Source organism: Fukomys damarensis, unplaced genomic scaffold, assembly GCF_012274545.1.
Source record: "Fukomys damarensis isolate Sample0158 unplaced genomic scaffold, DMR_v1.0_HiC HiC_scaffold_19, whole genome shotgun sequence".
Classification (NCBI taxonomy): Eukaryota; Metazoa; Chordata; class Mammalia; order Rodentia; family Bathyergidae; genus Fukomys; species Fukomys damarensis.
Window position 1 is genome coordinate 9,607,969 of NW_022900931.1, and position 20,225 is coordinate 9,628,193.

The 20,225-nt window shown below is 58.6% G+C and overlaps 1 protein-coding gene across 1 annotated transcript in view; it reads left to right on the forward strand.

The window, feature by feature from the left end:
• Card10 (caspase recruitment domain family member 10) overlaps positions 1 to 17,159 on the forward strand; it is a 29,926-nt gene extending 12,767 nt beyond the window's left edge. Inside the window, exons 5-21 of the mRNA XM_010614080.1 lie at positions 683 to 874; positions 1,657 to 1,812; positions 2,371 to 2,496; positions 3,753 to 3,944; positions 5,205 to 5,336; positions 5,607 to 5,722; positions 6,459 to 6,487; positions 6,837 to 6,960; positions 11,391 to 11,550; positions 11,814 to 11,907; positions 12,329 to 12,572; positions 12,750 to 12,819; positions 13,776 to 13,869; positions 15,007 to 15,165; positions 15,254 to 15,369; positions 15,787 to 15,899; positions 16,100 to 17,159. Of these exons, the coding sequence (XP_010612382.1) occupies positions 683 to 874; positions 1,657 to 1,812; positions 2,371 to 2,496; positions 3,753 to 3,944; positions 5,205 to 5,336; positions 5,607 to 5,722; positions 6,459 to 6,487; positions 6,837 to 6,960; positions 11,391 to 11,550; positions 11,814 to 11,907; positions 12,329 to 12,572; positions 12,750 to 12,819; positions 13,776 to 13,869; positions 15,007 to 15,165; positions 15,254 to 15,369; positions 15,787 to 15,899; positions 16,100 to 16,334 (2,352 nt within the window). The 3' untranslated portion in view covers positions 16,335 to 17,159. The remainder of the gene's footprint in view (positions 1 to 682; positions 875 to 1,656; positions 1,813 to 2,370; positions 2,497 to 3,752; positions 3,945 to 5,204; positions 5,337 to 5,606; positions 5,723 to 6,458; positions 6,488 to 6,836; positions 6,961 to 11,390; positions 11,551 to 11,813; positions 11,908 to 12,328; positions 12,573 to 12,749; positions 12,820 to 13,775; positions 13,870 to 15,006; positions 15,166 to 15,253; positions 15,370 to 15,786; positions 15,900 to 16,099) is intronic.
• The last annotated feature ends 3,066 nt before the right edge of the window (positions 17,160 to 20,225 follow it).

A 20,225-nucleotide genomic window follows, 5' to 3' on the forward strand; every position in this document is an offset into this window, starting at 1 on the left:
TTTTTTTTTTTTTTTTTTTTTTGTAGCAGGGATTGAACTCAGGACCTTGTGCTTGTGAGGCAGGCACAGTGCCACTGAGCTGAATCCCTGGCCCACAACTCTGGACTCGCAGGTGTTGTTGGGGAAGGTAGTGGGGGAAGCCAATGCCTATCTTGCAGTAGAGACTGCTAGGAACATCTTCAAAAGACAAGGACCTGGTCCAATCTGTCCTGAGAGTGTATGGAGCTGGAAGTTGGGGTGGAGGGGTCCTGCTGGATCCAGGGCTGGGTGACAACCTTGGGTCCAGATAAGATCGAGGCCTGGCCATGACTTGCCCAAGGCCTCCCTGAGTTAAGGCGGAGCTGGACCCAGGCTCTGGTTCCCACCCTTCTTATGCTGTTCTTCCTCCTTCTCTGTCCCACTGATTCGGGGCTACATGGGCTGAACTCAGTGTCTGGACCTTGGGACACTGTGTGGACGGTGACTCAGCATCTGCTCGCAGGTCATGAAGCAGAGTCTCCTGGGAGATCTTGGCCTTCTTGTCCCCTCTTTCCTCCCTGCTCTTCTCATATTCACCCAGCCTGTCCCTGTCAGGCCCTTCTGGGAATCTTAGAGGCACCTAGGAGTGAGGGCACTGGACCCTGCCCCCAACTCAGTGGCCTTGTGGGGCCCTCCCTGGGCTGAGCATGGTCTGGGGCCCCAGGTGGATCAGCTCAAGCTCAAGGTCAGCCGGCTGGAGGAGGAGTGCACGCTGCTGCGCAGGGCCCGGGGGCAGCTGCCCGGGGCTGAGGAGAAGGAGAAGGAGCTGGACAGTGTGGACCTGGTCTCCGAGCTGCGGGCTGAGAATCAGCGGCTGACCGCGTCATTGCAGGAGCTGCAGGAGGGCCTGCAGCAGGTAGGGGGGCTGTCCTGGCGGCCTCAGCAGTGGATGGGGGGACCCCTGTTGTTCACTTGAACTCCCTGGGTCTGGAAAGTGAGGATTCTAGGCAGACCAGGGGTCTGAGATCTGGATGCATCTGACCAGTTACCCATCTAAGTCTCTGAGTGGAGGATCCATACTCCTTACCCTACCACTGCAAGTTTAATCTGAGGTCTCTGCAGCCTCCTGGAGGCCTCTGAACCCCCAAAACCATGAGCCTGATCCTATGTGTGAGCATTTTCCTAGGAAGACTTCCCAGCTTCCTGGGATTTGTAGAGGCATCTTGCGCTAAGAAGGTTCAGGCCCCAGAGGTCTGGGTGACCCAGGGCTTGCTTGGTGGCCTGTGGCAGTGTTGGCCTTGCCTTGGCCTAGTTTCACCCAGGAAGGGAGGGATGGGAACCAGTGTATTTCATGGGGTTGAGGGTGCCAAGGCCCAGCTCCTTGGGGATCCCTCAGAAGAGTAAGAACAGGCTTTGGGATGCTTCTTTAAGTGCTGGGTAGGGGCCAGAGCAAGAGAGTGGCCCAGGTTTTCATTTGGAACTAAGGTCGTGGCTGAATTTACCTCATTAGTATTCTAGATGTTCCTCGGGGCCATGCCCACTGGGGAAACAGATCCAGAGAGATCAAAGTTCTAGGCCAAGTTGGCAGAGCTCATGGGAGGGGCCTGAGGGCTGAGGGCTGGGGTTCCCCTTTCTCCCCACATCCAGTGTGGGTCCTGGGCTGGGTGTTGAGGTGGGCGTGAACTCTGACCCCCCCAGGAGGCGAGCCGACCAGGGGCACCAGGCTCCGAGCGCATCCTCCTGGACATCCTGGAGCATGACTGGCGGGAGGCACAGGACAGCAGGCAGGAGCTGTGCCAGAAGCTGCATGCCGTGCAGGGGGAGCTGCAGTGGGCTGAGGAGCTGCGGGACAAGGTAGTGCCCACTGCCCTGCCTCCCCTGCCACTCTCTGCAGCGCCAGTGTCCCTGTCCTGGGGGAGAAAGTGTCAGGCCTCATGGGTCCCTTTCAGTGGCCTTCCCAGCATCTCCATGTAGGCACCGAGCTGAGAATTGTGCATCCATCGTCCTCAGACACTCACGGGCCCTGCTAGACCCTCAAGAGTTATCGGTGAATAGAACAAAGCCCCCTACTCCTGCAGAGGTGCTTCCTGCAGGGAGACGGGTGCCGTGCGCCCGTGTGACCCCGTGGGAGCTATTTCAGGCAGCAGAAGACAGTGCTATGTGCAGAGCTGAGTAGGGGAAGGGGCTGCAGGTCCAGAGTTCAGCAAGGGCACAGAGGCTGGCCTTAGTGGTGGGAACGTCATCGCTCTTGTTCTGCATTTTGCAGTTTAGGCAGGGGCCTGGACCATCTTGCCGGGGAGGTGGGTGCTTGTGGCTTCGGCTCAGGACTGTCTTAGGGGAGTGCTGGGACCCGCTGATTGGCTACCCTTGAGCTGGCCTGTGGTCTGAGCCCACCACCCTCCCTGCCCGCAGTACCTGCAGGAGATGGAGGACCTGCGTCTCAAGCACCGCACGCTGCAGAAGGACTGTGACCTGTACAAGCACCGCATGGCCACTGTCCTGGCCCAGCTGGAGGAGATCGAGAAGGAGCGGGACCAGGTGATCCCCAGCCTGCTGTGACCTGGCCTTGGTCCCACTGATAGATCTGGTCCAGGGGAAGAGGGGAAGAGGAGGAGGAGTGGGTAGAACTGGAAATGTGGAAAGAGATTTCCAAAGTGCATTGGCTGGTTTAGGATGGGGCAGCAGGGCAGGGCCACAGAGACAAGAGTCTTTGGAGGTACTTGAGCAAACCCAGAATTTCCTAGACTATAAAACCTGGACTCGAACACCTGCTAGTCTAGTCTGATATAGGCCTAAAAGCACCCCTCCCCAGACCAGCTCCTCAAATCCCCTTACTGCACAGGAGCAAGCGAGGGCCAGGGCCTTGGTCAAAGTCTCCAGGCCCTTTGTGAATCAGACACTGGTCCTGAGATGCCAGCCTTATGCTTCAAGCCCACATCTCACCTGCACTTGCAGGACAGTTACAAAAGCCAGGGGTGGCATTCTTCATTTCTGAGTCTCTTGTTCTCTCTGTATCAAGGGCAAGGCCAACATAGAGGAGGAGGTGCCTGCGATTATTTGCTGATGAAGAAATTCTCAAAAGTTTTGGCTCTGGTCCCTGGGAGCCATAGCCTTTGCCTCCTGCCGGGGCCGTGGGGTGGGCTGTGGTACTTGGGCTAGTTCCCCTGTTCCCTGCCACCTTGTGTGAGGTGGCCCGTGCAGGGGGAGGGCAGGAGGGTTTGTCCTTGACCACGTTTGAGTCCCACGAGAGGCATTGAAGGTTGCACTTGAGAATGCACCTCAGTCTTAGGGACTGGGACTTGAGGATAAAGATTTGGGGTTTTATGCCTGGATTTTCTAACTCTGATGGCTGGGGCAAGGCCCAGGAATACACGTCACCAGCCCACTCCCAGCCCCAGGCCTTCCTTGTGGAGAAAAGTACTTAGGATGCAGAAGGCTGGGCTTAACCTCTGTGCTTCTGCACTGACTGGGTGCTACAAACAAAGTTCCAGGAGCACAGTAGGTCTCCTGGAAGTATTTTAGGTCATTCTTGGTGAAATGGTAAAAGCCCAACTCTATAGCTGGACTGGCCGGTTAGCTCTGCCCTGCTGACATGGTTTCTCCAGCTGCAAAAGGAGAAAATGGTGATGATGTCATCTCTAACTTAGTCTCGTACCGTGAAGATGCAAAGAGCTGATACTCAGCATGGCGCTTGACGCACAGGAAGGGCTTGGTAGATGTGGCTGCCACTAGGATGCCGGGACAGCTGGGCTTGTGCGGCCCCTTTAGCGGCTGCCTCTCCCTGCTCCCTCCAGGCCATCCAGAGCCGCGACCGCATCCAGCTGCAGTACTCACAGAGCCTCATCGAGAAGGATCAGTACCGCAAGCAGGTGCGTGGGCTGGAGGCTGAGCGGGATGAGCTGCTGACCACGCTCACAAGCCTGGAGGGCACCAAGGCGCTGCTGGAGGCCCAGCTGCAGCGCAGCCAGGGCGGCTCTTGCCTCAAGGTGAGAGGGTCAGGCGTGCAGTGGCGTGGGCTTCTGGTGGGAGCTGGGTGTGGGTTGAGAGCAGGATGGGGGCGTGTGCGTGTCTGAGTGTCTGGGTTGCATAGACACTGAGGAATGTTTGAAGCCCTGTTCCGCACACACTTGGGTGAGCATATTGGAATGGAAAACACGGACCTTGGAGACCAGCTGGGCTGGTGTGGGTCTAACTCCCCCAGAGACCAGCTAACCTAATCCCCTTCTGTTAGTCAGTTTTCCGTTGCTGGAATGAAACGCCTGGCACACACAACTTACAGAAGGAGAGGTTTATTTTAGCTCATGATTTATGAGGTTTCAGTCCATGGTCAGCTGGCTCCAAGGCTGAAAAGGAATTCCAAAAGAAAGCTGAGAGCCGGGAAGCAGAGACACGGGGAAGAGGCAGAGGGACCAGGCCAGGAACGAGAAACAGTCCCCAAGGTCATACCCCCACAACCCACCCAGAAATGTACTTTGTTAATTTCCTATGTATCTCTCCAGCCAATCATGTTGACGGTCAAGATTAACTATCGCACCCTTCATGGTACAGGCTCAAGAGAGGTCAGGGGCTTGCTTGTCTGTGGTCACAGATCATGTGTCAGTCAGACACTGGTCCTTGGGCTGCAGCCAGCTTTTTTTTTTTTTTTTTTTTTCCGAGTTGCTTGTCTTTGAGTTCAGTGGGCCTGGTAGTGATGCACTGTGGCTTGGAAGAACGCAAGAAGGGGGCAGGAAGCTGTGACCTCCCACATGTTAGAGACCCCCATGGCTCTCTTTTGCTCCTAGGAAAAGATATGTCCTTCATCATACCCAAGAGGCCATGCAGGTTGGGTGCCTCCTTCCCTTTAGCTTGGTTCTTTGGGTCTCAGCATTTTCGTTTTGAATGTGTCACAGTCCTGCCTCAGGGCCTTTGTACATGTGGTCTATCTGCCTAGACCATCCAAACTGTACCAACTTAGCACCAAAACATCCTTGAGTTCTCAGTTCAAAGCCTGTTCTCTCTGGAAAGCATTTTGTGCCCAAGGTTGAGTGGGGCTCTTGAGCGCTCCCTGTGCCCTGGGCACGTTCCTTCTGCTGTCATTGCACTTGGGGTGATCATGCTCCTCTGATGGTTTGCGGTCTGTCTCCACTTGAGCCTTTGAGCTCCACAAGGCTAGAACCTGGCTAGCTGTGCCCCAGGTCTGTCCTGTGCCTGCTGCCTGGTCGGCCCAGGCTCAGTCTTGCTCACCTGCGCCCCCCATCCTCTTCCAGACCTGTGCCTCCTCCTATTCTCTGTGCTCCAACTTCAGCAGCACCTGGAGTCTGGGTGAGTTCTCCCCGCTGGGAGGCCCGGAAGCAGCTGGGGAAGTGGCGGCCGCTGGAGGATCTGAGCCTCACACCTCGGTAGGACCCCCCACCTGCCCCAGATACATGAATTCCAGCATGTGGGGTGTGCCCCAGTTTGCCAAGGGTTCTACTTCCCAGGTGAGGTCCAGGGAGGTCAGGACCTTGTTTAAGTCCCCCAGGACCACTTGGGCACCAGGAGACCAGGGAGCCGCTCACACGCATTGCTCATAGAGCTTGCACCTCTGCTTTGGGTTGGGGTCTTGTGTGTGTGAGGGCGGGGATGGTGTTGGGCTGGAAGGTGACACAGGGCCTGTCCCTATGTTGCAGGAGGAGGCCACCAATAGTGAGAAGGAGATCAATCGCCTGTCCATCCTGCCCTTTCCCCCCAGCGCTGGTTCCATCCTCCGCCGGCAGCGTGAGGAGGACCCCGAGCCCCCTAAGAGGTAAACAGGCTGCGGACAGCATGGCTGACCCAGGAGGTGGGTGGGAGGCTGGTTCCTGAGTAGCCACCTCCCTGGAGCCCCATGCCAGAGTCAGGTCCACGCACACAGTCACTTCTCTTAACGTGGCTGGAGCTCTCTAGGCTCAGGTGTCCTAGGAGGGCCTGAGTTGGGGGTAAGATGAGGCAGGAGCACAGAGAGTGCCCAGATGGGAAGGTCATTGGAGGTGACTTGATCTCCGAGATCCTCAGCCCAAGGGGAAGTCTGATAGCCCAGGACCAGGGGATGTGGAAAATGTTCCCAGGGGTTAAGGACCTAGGGTGAAAAGAAGAAAGTCGGGCCCCAGGTTCAGACATCATTTGAGATGGGGCCAGAAAAGCCAAGCTGTCTCTGCTGGTGGCAAGGCTGAGGCTGGGTGTTATACCTCTGGGCCACAAAGGGAAGGTAGCAGTGCGGGAGTGAGGGTGAACAACCAGGGGAAGCTTCCAGAAGGCTTGGCTGGCTTGAATGGACAGACAGCCATGGCACAACATATACAGAGGCCAGACCTTAACTTCTTGCCCCGTGGCTGTAGGGGACCCAGGAGGCATGATGCCTGATGTCTAGGCCCTTGACTGGGGTCCAGCCTGCGTTTGTTTGGGGCTGTGGGACCTTTCCTTAGCCTGAAGGTGGGAGAGAAAGAGGACAGAGACCCCGCTGGGCCTCACCTCCTGTCCACTCCCTGCCTCTCTCTGCCCAGGTCCTTCAGCAGCATGTCCGACATCACAGGTAACGGCCCTGGGACTTCCTGGAGGGCTCATCTTGCAGAGGCACTTGCAGTCCGCCTCAGGCCTGTGTGCCGGCACCCCCCACAGCCCGTATCCCCTCTCTGAGGGCACACTGTGCCCCTGGCCAGGGCCTGCTCGGGAGGTTCTTGGGGACTGTTCAGGCTGCCCACTCCGAGCCAGCCCCAGCCTCTACTCCTGCTCCGGAGGTGTGGGGCTCCTCAGTCCCTGCCCACCCTGCTGTTCCCAGAGGGTCAACCTGGGGGTTCTGAGCCAGTGGGACTGGCGTGGACTTGGGCCTCCCCACTGTACCCCTCTTCTCCCAGACCCTAACCTGCACTTTTCCTCCCCAGGGAGTGTGACACTCAAGCCCTGGTCTCCCGGCCTCTCTTCATCGTCCTCCTCCGACAGTGTGTGGCCTTTGGGAAAGCCAGAGGGCCTCCTGGGCCAGGGCTGTGGCCTGGGTCTCCTCAACAGGTAGTAGCCACCTGGGCTGGGTGGGGCTGGGGTGGGCTTTATGCCTGGGCCTGAGACAGGGTGGGGGTTGGGAGGCAGGAGAGCTTCTGCTGTAAGTGAGGGTAGAATTCAGACCCTGGATGACCTTGGATTCAAACCGTTACCACTGTTTATCACTCTCTGACTTGGGCTGGTCACTTCTCCTCGGGCCTTGGCTGGTCAAAGGGGGAAAGCAGTCTCTTCAGATGTGGGTGTTCTGGGGTTTCTGACCCTGCCAGGTGTGTAGTAGCTGTTTAGTAAGTAACAGTGCTTACTCTCAGGCTGCTCTTCTTCCAACTGCTTGCTTGCTGTTCCGACCAGCTCTGAGCTCCTGTAGGACAGAAACACCTTACTGATTGTCTTACTCAGGGTGGGGACACCGGGGTCCCCACAGGCTGTAACATGAGCCGCAGAGCATTAACAATAAGGTATCACAGACAGCATGTGCTGTTGTGCTATTGGTGGGCCATGTTCCTGCCTCCAGGAGGGGCTGAAAACTAGAAGGTGACCTTTGTTTGAGCTCAGCTGAGGCAGGGTGAACAGCTGCAGGGAGAGCAGAGGCTGGCCAGGAAGGGGCCTGGGGAGTCTGTGAGTCAGGCTGGGAACTCTTGGACTTTGGCTCGTGGTGTCTGGGAAGCTGGGGTGGGTTTGGTTATTATTAATTGCTGGGCCTGTTGCTGGCTACTTTACAGCAGTCTCTGTCCCAGGAGGAGGTGTTATCAGGATTACCCTTGTTTCACAGAGGAGGAAACTGAGGCTCAGAGAGGTTCAGGAACATTCTCACCGGGACACAGATGAGAAGTGCCAGGGCCAGGGCCACCGTAACCTGATCAGATTTGGATTTGGGAGCCTTGAGAGTCCACACTGGAATGTGGGTCGGGTACAGGACATGTCCAGGCTGGTGTCCAGGCCCTGCCCCCACCCCCACCCCCTGCGACATTGTTTCTGCCTGTGCAGGACATGCTTCTGGGGGAAGGGGCGGAGGCACCTCCCTTCCTGCCTGCCTCTGCCCTTCCTCCCTTCAGCCCGGCACAGGCCCTGGCCTGGGGCCAAAGGGGCGCCAGGATGCAGCCCAGGGAGCAGGAGGCTCTGCCCAGCCCCTGCCTAGGCCGTGAGCACGTGGGCCACCTCTGCTGCTCCCAGTTTCTGGGGAGGAGGAAAAGCACAGATTGGGGTGTGGCAGGGGTGCTGAGAGGGAAAGGGGGACAGGCAGGGAGGGAGGTGAGGGCCTGAATCTGACTGGGTGACTCATCCTGAGTCCTGGGGAGAGAGAGTGGGCTTTGGAGCCAGCTTTCCAGGCTCAAGTCTCTGCTCCTGCAGCTTTGGGGCAGTGGGCAGGTACTGGATTTTCCAGCGCCTTAGTCTCCTGCTCTGTGTTTTTTTTCCTTTTTTTCTGTCTTTTTTTTGTGTGGGGGGTATTGGGGATTGAACTCAGGGCCTTTGCACTGAGCTACATCTCCAGCCCTTTTTAATTTTTAACTTTGAGATAGGGTGTTGATAAATCTGTAAATTGCCCAGGTTGGGCTGGAATTTGAAATCATTCTGCCTCAGCCTCCTGGAGGGCTGGGATTACAGGCGTGCCGGCACATCCAGCTCTGTCAGAACTACTCATGCTTATGTAGAGTGCCCTCTCCCCTTGTGCCCAGCATTTTCTTGCCTGTTTTCCATTTCTTGCCATTTCTTCCCCTCAGCCTCTCTGCCAGATTCTCCTGGGCTCCCCTCGCTCTCCTTTCTGCCAGGGGCCAGGGCAGGGCAGGGAAGGGTGGGAGCTTTGATGGCCAGGTGGACAGCTGGATGAGGAGACAGCAGGAGGGACCCGAGAGTGAAGTGAGCTGCTGGGTGAGGAGGGGCGCACAGGGAGCACGTGCGAGAAAGTCGGGGTGCCGTCTCCACGCAAGCTTCAAACCCTGCCCACATTTCCTCAAGTGGTCTTAGGATCTCTAGGACCTTCCATCCTTGCACAGAAAAGGCTCTAATGGGTCACGGCCTGACTCTGTTCCCCACCAGCTGCACCACCCCTTGGCAAGTTATAACTTTCCTGTGCCTCAGTTTCCCTCATATCTAATTCATAGTTACCGACCTCAGGGCTGTTGGGAGGATTAAGTTTGGTCGTTTATTGGCAGCTTAAGTCTCAGCATCACAGGCCCCTGACCTGAGATTTCCCACATTGCCCTGGGTGCCCATGTGCCCATTATTGCTCAGACCCAGCAGACTCACCCCTCTCAGTGCCCATGGCCTGAGCTCCTGGCTGGCCTGTGAGTCCTCCCCTGCTGGCTGGAGCAGCCCCATTCTTCCCACAGGCAGGGTTGGGATCCCTCAGAGGTCGATCTAAGAGGGTTGGCAGGCAGCCCCTCCCCTGCACCATCGTCCCCCCACCCCTGCCCATCAATGCCTTGGCCTGGGAGGGTTCTAATTAGCCCAGTGAGCTCCAGGGACTCTGGGAAACAAGATACTGCTCTGGGGAAACTCAGGAAAGTCCTTTGGTTCTTTGGACCTGTGGAGGTTGGCAAGAAGGGATGTCACAGCTGGTCCTCAGGGAGCAGCAGGTGGGGCAGGAAGGCGGGGAGGAGCTGAAGGTCATCATGATACTGGAATTGCAGGGGTGGAGTGGGTGGGAGGCTTCTGAGGGCCTGGTGCAGGCTGCTTGCTTGGCTGTTGTCCATAGGCCATGGTAGTCAGTCGTCTGTGGGTTTGAGACAGGTGGAGAAACTGAGGCCAGAGAGCGGTGCTTTGGTCTGAATCACACCCTACAGCAGTGAGAGTCAGGTTTTTCTTGAGCACTTGGTGGTTGCCGGGCCCTGTTCCGAGTGCATCCTGTGTTTTAATGACATTGAGTGCAAGTGAGCAGTTATGCAGCCAACCCATCTGGGCATGGAGTTCCTGCCAGTGCCCTCTGGCCCTGTCCTTAACCTCTCTGCACACCCACAGGGAGAGAAAGCCAGGACACAGCAGAACAAAAGCTGGAGAGACAATAGTGGGTTTTACTTGGGAAGAGGCAGAATTGTGTTTTTTATTCCATTCCACTAAAAACACAGAGCTAAGTTTATCAGGAAGAAGTAGAGAGGCAAGAAACAAACAGAAATATAGCTAATCAGGACCCTGCAAATTCCACAGCCTTCTGAGGACACCGTCTTCTGCATCTGTTGGTCCCATGGAGGTGAGGGTTGGTGACATCGTGTGTTTTTCATTTTCATACTGAACTGAACCCAGTATCTTCATAATGAAATATATCCCTAGTCCTTTTTTTTTTTAACGTTGGACCAGGGTCTCAACCAAGTTGCTAAGTTGCCCAGGATGACCTCAGACTTAGTCCTCCTGCCTCAGCCTCCCACGCAGCTGGGATTACAGGTGTGTGCCACCATGCCCAGCTCAGATCCTCGTTTTATGGATGTGGGCACAGACTCCAGCAACCAACTCCTTTGTTCACATCCAGGGCACAGTGTCCACTGGGGTTTGGAGCTTGACTGTCCTGTACCAGCCGCTGGCCAGCTGGGTCTCAGGCTTCCCGTTTCTGCCAGGCCTTTCCCAGGAAGCTGAGGAGGCTGCAAGCTGGTACACCATAGGCTGCCAGCAGGGGGCAGTGTGTTACAGCTGCCAGGGTGGTGGGGAGGCTGCCCCGGGGTCCACATACTGACTGTGGCCTCACCCTCTCCCCATGACTGGGGCTCATGGCAGAGGCTTGAGCTCAGTTTGTCTCTGAGCTTGGCCACGGGACCTTGCCAGGTCTGATCTAGGGACAGGCGATCTTGGTGACTGTTTCAACTGTCAGTGGCTCCCACTGCTTTCACAGGCTGCCTGTGGCCTGTCTTTTCCCAGGATGTTAAATTAGTAATCAGGGCAAGGAGCTGAGCATGCTGCCCGGCACATGGGAGGCACCTGGTCAGCGCTGCTGTCACTGTGATGTCTGGCACGTCCTGTGCTCTGTCCTCCACACCGAGGCTCCTCCCTACCTGTCACCAGAGAGCCTCTGACCCCAGGGTGTAGCCCGGAGGGGGGGTTCTCTCCCACCCTCACCCCCGGTCCCGGTGCCAGCCAGGATGTTCTGCCCTGTGTTGTGCTTTGCCGGCACCGCCCTCCTGGACTTCTGCATGACTGGCCTTCGCTGTGAGCCAGGTGCTGAGTTTGGTGGTAGGGACTCAGCCTGAACACTGAAGTCTGGCTCTGAATGCCTTGTTTCTGCTGGGGAGGACAAAAAGGGAAGTGCAAATGGCGAGCTCCTCACTGGGGGCCCCAGCATCTGGCTGGGCTTGCCTTGCACTCTGAAGAAGGAGCAGCATTCAGGCAGAGCAGAGGAGGGGGACGTTCCAGGTACAGGGCCCTGTAGGCACAGTGGCCTGGGGAGGGACAAGGTGTGCTTGGGGAATGGAACCACTGCATCGAAGCAAATTCCTGTCCTTCTCCTCTCTCCCCAGGTCTCTGGCCATCCGAATGTCTGGCTGGAGCTCCCCAGGGGGCCCAGAGTCCCTGGACAAGGGTCCAGATAGCCTACCCTTTCGTGGGGACAGATGGTCTGGGGCAGTGGTGCGGAGGGTGCTGTCTGGCCCTGGGTCTGCCAGGACCGAACCAAGAGAGGTGAGACCTCACCCCCTGAGCTGGGCTTGGAATCTGTTTTGTCTAGGGCTGGACACTGATTGGTACAGTAAAGCCACTGGGTGGGGCTTTGGGGAGTGGCTAACGCAGAAATAGGCTTCACGATTGGCTGGCTGCTGGTTACCCTACCTCAGCAAGTGTTCAATAAAATATGATTGGGTAAGGACTGAGGCGGGCAGACTGACGGCACTTTGACAGAGTCTAGCCCTTAGAATACTTTCTTTCGCTGATGGATTATCTCCTAGCCCAGGGCAGAAGGTGCTGGCCCGGAGGGGATGGGCCTGGAGGCCCAGCAGAGATCCTTGGTGTCCACACTCCCCTCACGGCTGGACTTGAAGGGTAAGCCTGGCCTGGGGCAGGGCCTGGGAACTCGGGAGTTCTAGAAAGCCAGAATTAGTAGCCCAGGGGAAGACTTTTCCAGCCTAGGGCGCAGGTGGGAGAGAAGGTGGAGGAGATGCCTGGCCTTGTCTCCTCACTCCGTGTGCTGTAGGCCTGTTGTCTGTTCTTGTTCTCTTTCTCTTTGAGCTTCCTGTGAAAGGAGCACTGCATTAAAAGTCCGTGGGTTTGAGTCCTGGCTCTGTCCCTAGTGGGTTCAGGGGCCTGGTGGACTTCCCACCTTCTGATCTTAAGGCACTTGAAGGAAGGGGTGGTCCCGGCAGCTAGGCCTTGGGAGGGCAGCCCCTATGTCCCCCTAAGAAAGCGCCTCAGCCTCACACCACCTCTCGTCTTTCCTGCTGCTCTCTGCCCTGCCCATGCCCAGCCTGCCAGTCCTTCCATGAGGCCCTCGATGCCTGGGCAAAGGGGCAGGGGGCCGAGCCCTTCTACATTCGAGCCAACCTCACCCTGCCCGAGCGGGCGGATCCTCATGCCCTGTGTGTGAAAGCCCAGGAGATCCTGCGGCTGGTGGACCCAGCTTACAAGCGGCGGCAGGAGTGGTTCTGCACCCGGGTCGACCTCCTCACACTTCGGGACCTGGACCGGGGCACAGTGCCCAATTATCAGAGGTGATGCGGAGCTGGGAGCCTGGGGATCGGGCCCCGTGGGGAGCTGGATCAGGATGGGGGCGCTCTCTTTCCTCCTGTAATCCCTTGCTGTCCCTCCGGGACAGGGTGAGGGTTGGAAGAGAGGAGGCCAGGGGTGTCCTTCTTCCTCCAAGCACGTGACACAGCTCTTTCCCACAGAGCCCAGCAGCTCCTAGAAGTCCAGGAAAAATGCCTGTCCTCTAGCCGGCACCGGAGCCCCCGAAGTAATGTGAGCAGGGTGGGGTGGGTGGGAGGGGGCCCAAAGGGAGGGCTCTGGCTGCATTTTCTGCTGTCTCAGGGGAGGAGAGGAAGCTCTGCTGGGATTTACCTGATCATCTCCTATGTGCCCAGCAATCAGTGGTTTTGCCTTCTAGTGTGGGTGAGAGATTAAATGAGATAGACTTTGTTCACTGTCCCGGAGCAGGTCAGGCACAATAGTAGGCATCTGACAACAGTCCTGTTCCCTTCCAATCCCTGGGTGAGGGCTGGGTCTGGTCATCACTCGCCCTCTGAGAGGTTAGATCAGTGCGAGGCCATGCTGCTGGAGAGCAGGCTGAGCATGGGGCTGGGGGAGACAGATAGGTGGGATTGGGGTTGGAACCCTGCACCACCATGCCTGGCTGGGTTGTTGTTGTGTTTTTGTGTTGTGTGACTTGGGACGGTCACCCAAACCTCTTAACCTCTTTCCTGCTGCTCCCCGTCCCATTCTTGGAGCAGTTTTCTTACCTGCAAAACGGGGTGGTCACTCCACCTGCCTCTTGGGCAGTGCACGGCTGCAGAGAGTCCGTGCACGTCCAAAGCCGGTACTGACCCCTGCTGGCGTCCATAGGTGGCAGGTTGGGGATAGTTAGTGCTCTCATACTGGACTCAGGAACCTTCCTACCCGTGGCCACGTTGCTCATGCATTGAGGAGCACCCAGAGTCTGTGACAAGGGGCTCCTTTTGGTCTCTGTCTCCCTGTCTGTAAGGTGGGGTACACATAGAGCTCCTCTGAGAAGCTCTACTGAGCTTGCTTACAGGGGCCCTTAGCAATGGCCACCCTCCTCGGCCTGGGGGCGGCACCCACTTGGTCCTGGACAGCAGGGCAGAGGGTTTTTGTGCTCCTGGACCTGTTTCCTCACTCTCACCCTAAAGTGAGGGTGCTGGGGGCGCTCAGGTGACCCTCCTCCCCTCATGCCTTCCCAGCTAAAGAAGCGGGCCCTGGGGCTGGTGAGGCCCAAGCCTGTGGGGGGCGCTTCAGGGGACCCCCCGGAACAGCTGCTGCCAGAGCCCTGCTCAGGTGAGTGGGTGGGGATGTCCTGTGCTGCTCAGTAGCCCAGGACGGTAGGTAAGGCAGTGTCTTTTGGGAGAAGCCCTGTGCCCTGGAAGGACTATGAGGGTCCTAGCAGGGGTGGGGCCTGAGAGCCAAGGCTCCCCCTGCTGGTGGAATGGGCGGCTACAGTTAAGGGGACCTGCGGACAGGAGCTGGTAACTGTGGCGGTGGGGGGCCAAGCATGGCCTGTGCCTGTGTGTCAGTGTGGCTGAGCTGCGCACGGGTGTGCGATGGGAGAGGCAGTGAGGACCCCGAGGGGGCGGTTCCTGGAGGAGGAAGCAGGATGGGGCCACGTCAGGGACAGGGCTGGGGGACCCATAGGAGGGAGACACAGGCCTGAGGGGCAGTGGACAGAGGGTGGTTAGGGAGACTTTTAGGAGAGAGGTTGTTTCAGCTGTGGCCTTTGGGGATGAAGAGGAGTTGGCTTCAGGCAGAAGGCACAGAGAAGGAAAGGCACAGAAGCATGGCTGCCTGTGGGGCCTTTGAAGGACAGGCACAGAGAGTGGGTATGGAGCACATTGCTGGGCCCGGGGGACAGTGGTCCCTTCCTCATGTCTCCCAGGGAGGCTGATGCTGTCACATAATCTCACCGTGAACGAAGGGGACCACCAGGTGCCCATGTGGGCACCAGGGAATGTGGCCCTGGGCTCTGAGGGGTAGAGGGTTAATTACCTGGGCTAGGAGGCGCAGGGCTGGGGCTTTGGGTGGCCACACGTCATGCAGAAGTCCTGTGACTGAAGGCAGTGAGGGCAGAGAGGCGGGAGTGGCTTCCATCTCCTGGGGCTCCAGGGCAGGCTGTCACGCGTGTGGAAGATATGGCCTCTGGCTTGCGAAACTGGGAAGCCACTGGCATTTTGAAAGCAGGGGAGTCACCTGGTGGGACTTCGGTTTTGAAGCCTCTCTGGCTGCTGAGTGGAGGGTGACCTGTAGGGGGCAGGGGCGAGGCAGAGGATCAGAGAGGAGCCTCCCGGACTAGCCCCAGCAAGGAAGTGGGGGAGCCCTGCAGAGTGTGTGTGTGTGTGTGTGTGTGGCAGGGTAGGTGCTACTTTAGTTTTGAGTATCAGAGGCAAGAGGAGCCTGGACCCACACCCGTCCCCGCTGCAGAGCCAGAGCAGAGCCTCAAGCCCTACAGCCTGGTGCGGCCACTGCTGGTGTCTGCTCTGCGGCCCGTGGTGCTACTGCCTGAGAGCCTGGCACCCCGGCTCATCCGCAACCTGCTGGACCTGCCCAGCTCCCGGCTGGACTTCCAAGTGTGCCCAGCAGGTGAGCCTGCGCCGTGGGAGGGAGGGCTGGGGCGCTAGGGCAGCCAGGCCCATCGCCCTGCACCACCACTCTCCTTCTTGCTCTACAGAGAGCCTCTCTGGGGAGGAACAGTACCCACCCTCAGCACCTGGAGCCCCCAAGGCCCGTCCAGCCACCCCTGGGCTGGGCAACAGGATCCGGGCCATCCAGGAGTCGGTTGGGAAGGTAGGTGCTGGGGTGCTGGACCACCGTTCTGGGCCAGCACCTGTGCTGCCTCTCAGGCTCCTCAGGTTCTTCACCTGTGATATGAGCGGTTTGGGGTCACTTTGCAGGTGTGGGGCTGGTGCCTCTTTACGCGCTTCCTTATCCTTGAGCTTGCTTCTCTCTTGCAAGCAGGCCAGGGCTGTACGCTGTAGGAAACGGGTGAGCTGTCCCTACAGATGGGGTGGCCAGGGTCCAGAGCAGGGGCGTGACCTTTCTCCACGTTACCCATGAGCCCGGGTCTCCGGTCTCCCCACTCCAGTTCTTTGCTCACTGCTAGGGTCTCTCAGGGTGGGGACACGGAACTTGCACCCATGCTGATGTGGTGGGAGACGGTATAGGGTGGGGCTGGGAGTAAACACAGTCTGTGTCTCCGAGAAGAAACACTGCCTGTTGGAGCTGGGAGCACGGGGCATTCGGGAGCTTGTGCAGAGCGATGTCTACCCCATCGTCATCCACGTGGAGGTGACCGAGAAGAATGTCCGCGAGGTCAGGTGAGGCAGGGCGGGGCTTGTGGGCAGGTGCTCTGTGAGGGTGTCTGTGCCTTTGCAGCTGTGTTCGCCATCTGTCTCGCCGTCCTCTCCCTCTGTTGTCTGCCTTCTCTCTTGCGGTCTTCTTGCCCCCTGTCCCTGTCCCTTTGTGTCTCTGCCCTCCTCAGAGCCCTGCTCTGATGCTGCCCACCCTCTCTCTGCAGGGGCCTCCTGGGCCGGCCAGGCGGGCGAGACTCAGAGCTGCTGCGGCAGTGCCGCAGTGTGGAGCAGGCACTCTGGGGGCTGCCCTGCTCCTGGGTGCAGGTGCCTGCGCATGCGTGGGGCCACGCAGAGGAGCTGGCCAAGGTGGTGCGTGGCCGCATTCTGCAGGAGCAGGCTCGCCTCGTGTGGGTGGAGCGGGGTAGCAGTGGAGGAAGTGGTGGCAGCAGTGAGGCCTGAGGACCCCTCTGAGGCCTGGCTTCCTGCATCCAAGGATAGGCTTCGTGCATCTGAGGCCCGGCTTCCTCCCTTGCTTCAGAAGCTGCCAGCCAGCAGGACCCTGTGTCTGTGGCCAGTTGGACCCTTTCATCTGGAGCCTTCCTTGAACTTTGGACTCTCCAACATGGGACCCTTGGCACTGGGCTCTCACCTGTCTGTCATTTGTACCCTGTTGAGAGGCTGCAGGAGCCCATGGGCCAGGACTTGCCCCTGGACTCGCTCCCGTGAGCCTTCCTGTCTGTCACCCTGTGTCCCCACATTCCCACTCGTGGGTCTCACTGTGTATGTCTGTGTCCCCTCCTTGAACACTTACCTTGGAGTCTGAGTTCTCACACCTGTGCACAGGTTTGCACACTCAAGTTCTCACAGGACAGCCTATGGTTGTCCCTGCCCCTGGGTGCATGGGGTCTTCCTCGGACCTCAGCTTGAAGGAGCCCTGAGTCTGGCACCTTGTGACCCCCACCCACCCAGCTCACACGTCTCGTGTACACTGCCACGCGTGGCCATTGTGGCTGCCTCTGTGGTCACTGTATCCCTTGAGCCTCCTAGTGTGTGTGTGTGTCTGTGGGTCTCCTGTGTAGATGTCACGCCCACCCCCTGACACTTGGGCACTACCAGGTGTGTGTTCCCAGCGAGCACACCCAGGACCATGTTCTCACAGCCACCCTGCCCTGCACCTGAGGGCCTGGTGGGGTGGCTGCTCCACCCCGAATGTACGCCCTGTGATTGCTGACAGACCTTTCACTCAGAAGCTGCACAGTCTGGAACATTAAACACGTTGTCTTACCTGCTGGTGGCCTCTCTTGCCTGCCTCCCTGGCCTGGGGCCCCCTCTCCAGTCTCCCCTTTGTCCCCACCTCCAGCTCAGGTGGATTCTACCTTTCAGTCCCCTGTTGCCCATGGGGAGGGTCAGATTTCCCACCTGACTCATCCCAGAGCTTCCCTCCATCTGCCCTGGCATCACCTTACCTGCCCCCAGAGGACAGGTGGGGGCCCCACAGATGGGCCACCCAGCACTCAGCCCTGTCCTGCCCTTCAGGGTGCGTCCTCTGGAGCTGGGCCCAGCTGCTGTGTGTAGCAGCCCTCAGGAGCTGTTGGGTCCCTGAGATAGTTCCGCCAGAAAGCACAGTTGGCCCGGGAGGAGCAGTCCAGGCAGGCTGACTGGAGGAGGTGCCACTTGAACTTGAGGGTTGGGATTCCCTTCAAGAAGCACCGCTCGGTATGTGACTCAATGCAAGTGGCCATCTTTGGCTGCAGTGCTGAACTTGGCTAGGCCCTGAGGGGTCGGAGTGGGTGGCTGTACTCCTTGGAGGGAGAAAAGGATGAGTGTGACCACCCAGGGAGTGGGAGGAAGTGAGCCTAGAAGCCCAAATCGGGCTGGGGACTGGCAGCGTGACTTGGGCTTGCAGGAGCCCTCTTGGAGTTGACTCCGTGGGCTGAGGCAGGGAGTGTTCCGCCTGAGTAGGGGCTGTGGGAGCTGGGCAGCAGAGAGGAGCATCTAGGAGTGAGTGGCGAGTCAGGGGGTTCTGGGGCCCCTCTCACCTGGAGCCCCCAGACTGGGTTTCTCTGTGTTTGGCAGCTGGTGGAAAAGATCCCAGGCTCAGAAGGAATCAAGGCTAGAGATTTGTGGTGGTGCCTGGAGAGGGGAACAGGGAGGCTTTGAGGGCGGAGGGCCCTGGGCCAGGGGGAGGGGGCTGCAGCCCCATCATCGGGAAGGAGGAGGGGCCAAGAGGAGCTGTAGGGAGGAAGGCGGTCAAGGGCCTCAGAAGCTGGGCCACATGGGAGGAGGGGGATCGAAGGAGGAGGGTCCTGGCTGTCTGCCCTGGACGGGTGAAGGTCTGGGGATCAAGTATGGGGGATCAAGATGCCGAGTCCAACTGGGATCCTGTACTGCCAGCCGGGTGACTGCCCAGGGCGAGGTGAGGCTCCCGATGCCCTGTGCTGGGTGGCAAGGCTGGGTGTGGGGCACTGGGCATGGCCGGTGTGGTTGGGGAGCCACTGCTTAGGAAGACTGAGAGACTGGGGGGCAGAGGGCAGGGAGGAGCCTTGCCTGGGAACCTGCAGGCCCCACCAGCCACCGCTAGGGTGATGTGTCCCTTGCTGCTCCAGGCCTGCTCTGGTGGATTCCCTGCTCCTCCCCAGGTAGCCAGCGGTGCCTCACCGTGGCTGTGCTGTGGCTGAACCTTTGGTCATGCCGGCCCCTGCCTAGCCACTTTCTGCCTCTGTCCTGACCTTTGAGTCCTGACTGAGACACCTTCTCTAGGGATCCTGCCAGATGTTCCCAGCCCTGGGGACATTGCCTGGCCCTAGCCCTCTTCTGCCTTGCAGTAGGATGGGGGTCTATATGGCTGTCTCTGCAGATGGCTGGGGCTCCCTGGGGGTGGGGACGGAGTTTGCTCCTGGGTAAGCAGCTCTCATCGCTCCCTTGCCATACCTGCCCCAGTGCTAGGCCTTTGCACACCTGGGTCCCGGAAAGGCTGAGGCCAGCTGCTCAGCCATCTTTGTCCATACCTGTCCCAGGTGTCCTTCCTGTGAGGTCACCACCAAGTTATGCTTTGGTTCCTAATTTATAAATGATGCCTGGGAGTGGCTGGGTTGGCATGTGAACCCAGGACAAAGCCTGGGAATGTCCCTCAGTGACACTGTTCTGAGAAGACCGGACGTGGTGGGGCCTGGTGGGGGGCTGGCCCATAGGAAGGCGACCCAGAAGGCCTGGTTTCCCATTCCTGACCCCTTGTCCTAAGGCAGGGCTGGCCCACCACAGTCCAGTTCCATTCTCCAGCCATCTGACACTGTTTGGTTTAATTAGCAAGGATTTGCTGAGCTCCTAGTATGTACCAGGGATAGTTCTGGGCGCTGGGGTTGGGGATTAAAAAAGAAGAAATCTGTGCTCTGGTATTCTTATGAGGGACAGAGACAATAAGTAAAACACATAGGACACTGGGAGATGAAAAATGTTACGGAGAAAACAGTAGGGAAGTGGGCACAGCAGGACAGGCGGGGGCGGCAGGGAGGAGGGCAGAGGAGCTACAATTTGAACAAAGCCATCAGGGAAGGCCTCAAGGGGGAGGTGGCATTTGTGTGAAGATCTGAAGTAAGCCAGCTGGACATGCAGATCTGTGGGGAAAAAGTGCTCAGAAGTAGCAAGTGCAGAAGTCCTGAGGTAGGTGAGTGCCTGACCAGTTGGGAGCTGAGCCTGTCCGAGTCAAGGGAGCAAAAGGAGGTTCGTAAGATGGGACAGGACAGGGTTAGAGCAGGGGTGGGAAGAGGATGTGAGTGACCTTCTGCAGAGCCAGATGGAGATGGGGCTGGAGAAGGCCCTGGGTCTGTCCTCTGTCCTGGCTGGGGCAGCAGTAGCTATAGTGGCTGCTAAGCGAGATGGGGCACGGAAGGCCACAGCTGTTTGGCCCTCGGGGGGCCTTCCATGGACCAGAGGAGAAGCGGAGACCAGGCTGCCACTGCTTGTGTGTCTGTGCTGCTGGATCATTGTGTATCACGCTGAGCCTCTGGGCCTGAGGTCCTCAGCTATGAACTGGGCGTGACCATCTCAGTGCTGTGTGCAGACGGAGGAGCTGAGAGAACTTCTGTGGGAGCCCCAGGAGTTGGAGGGACCATGGGGACAGCTTCAAGTCCAAATGCAATTCGGCGGCAGATGGAGCGCCCACCAGCTCCGGGGAGGGAAGGGTGTGCTCCAGGGTCGGTGGGCACAGCAGCCGGGCCGCGCTGCTCTTCCTTTGCAGTCTCCTTTCCAGCCACTTGGGCTCCTCGCTCACCCCGCCCTCGAGCTGAGGCGGGGGTGGGGCCAGGCGGCCCTTGGGCAGCGCCCCGCCGTGGAGCAGGTGGAGGCCGTGCT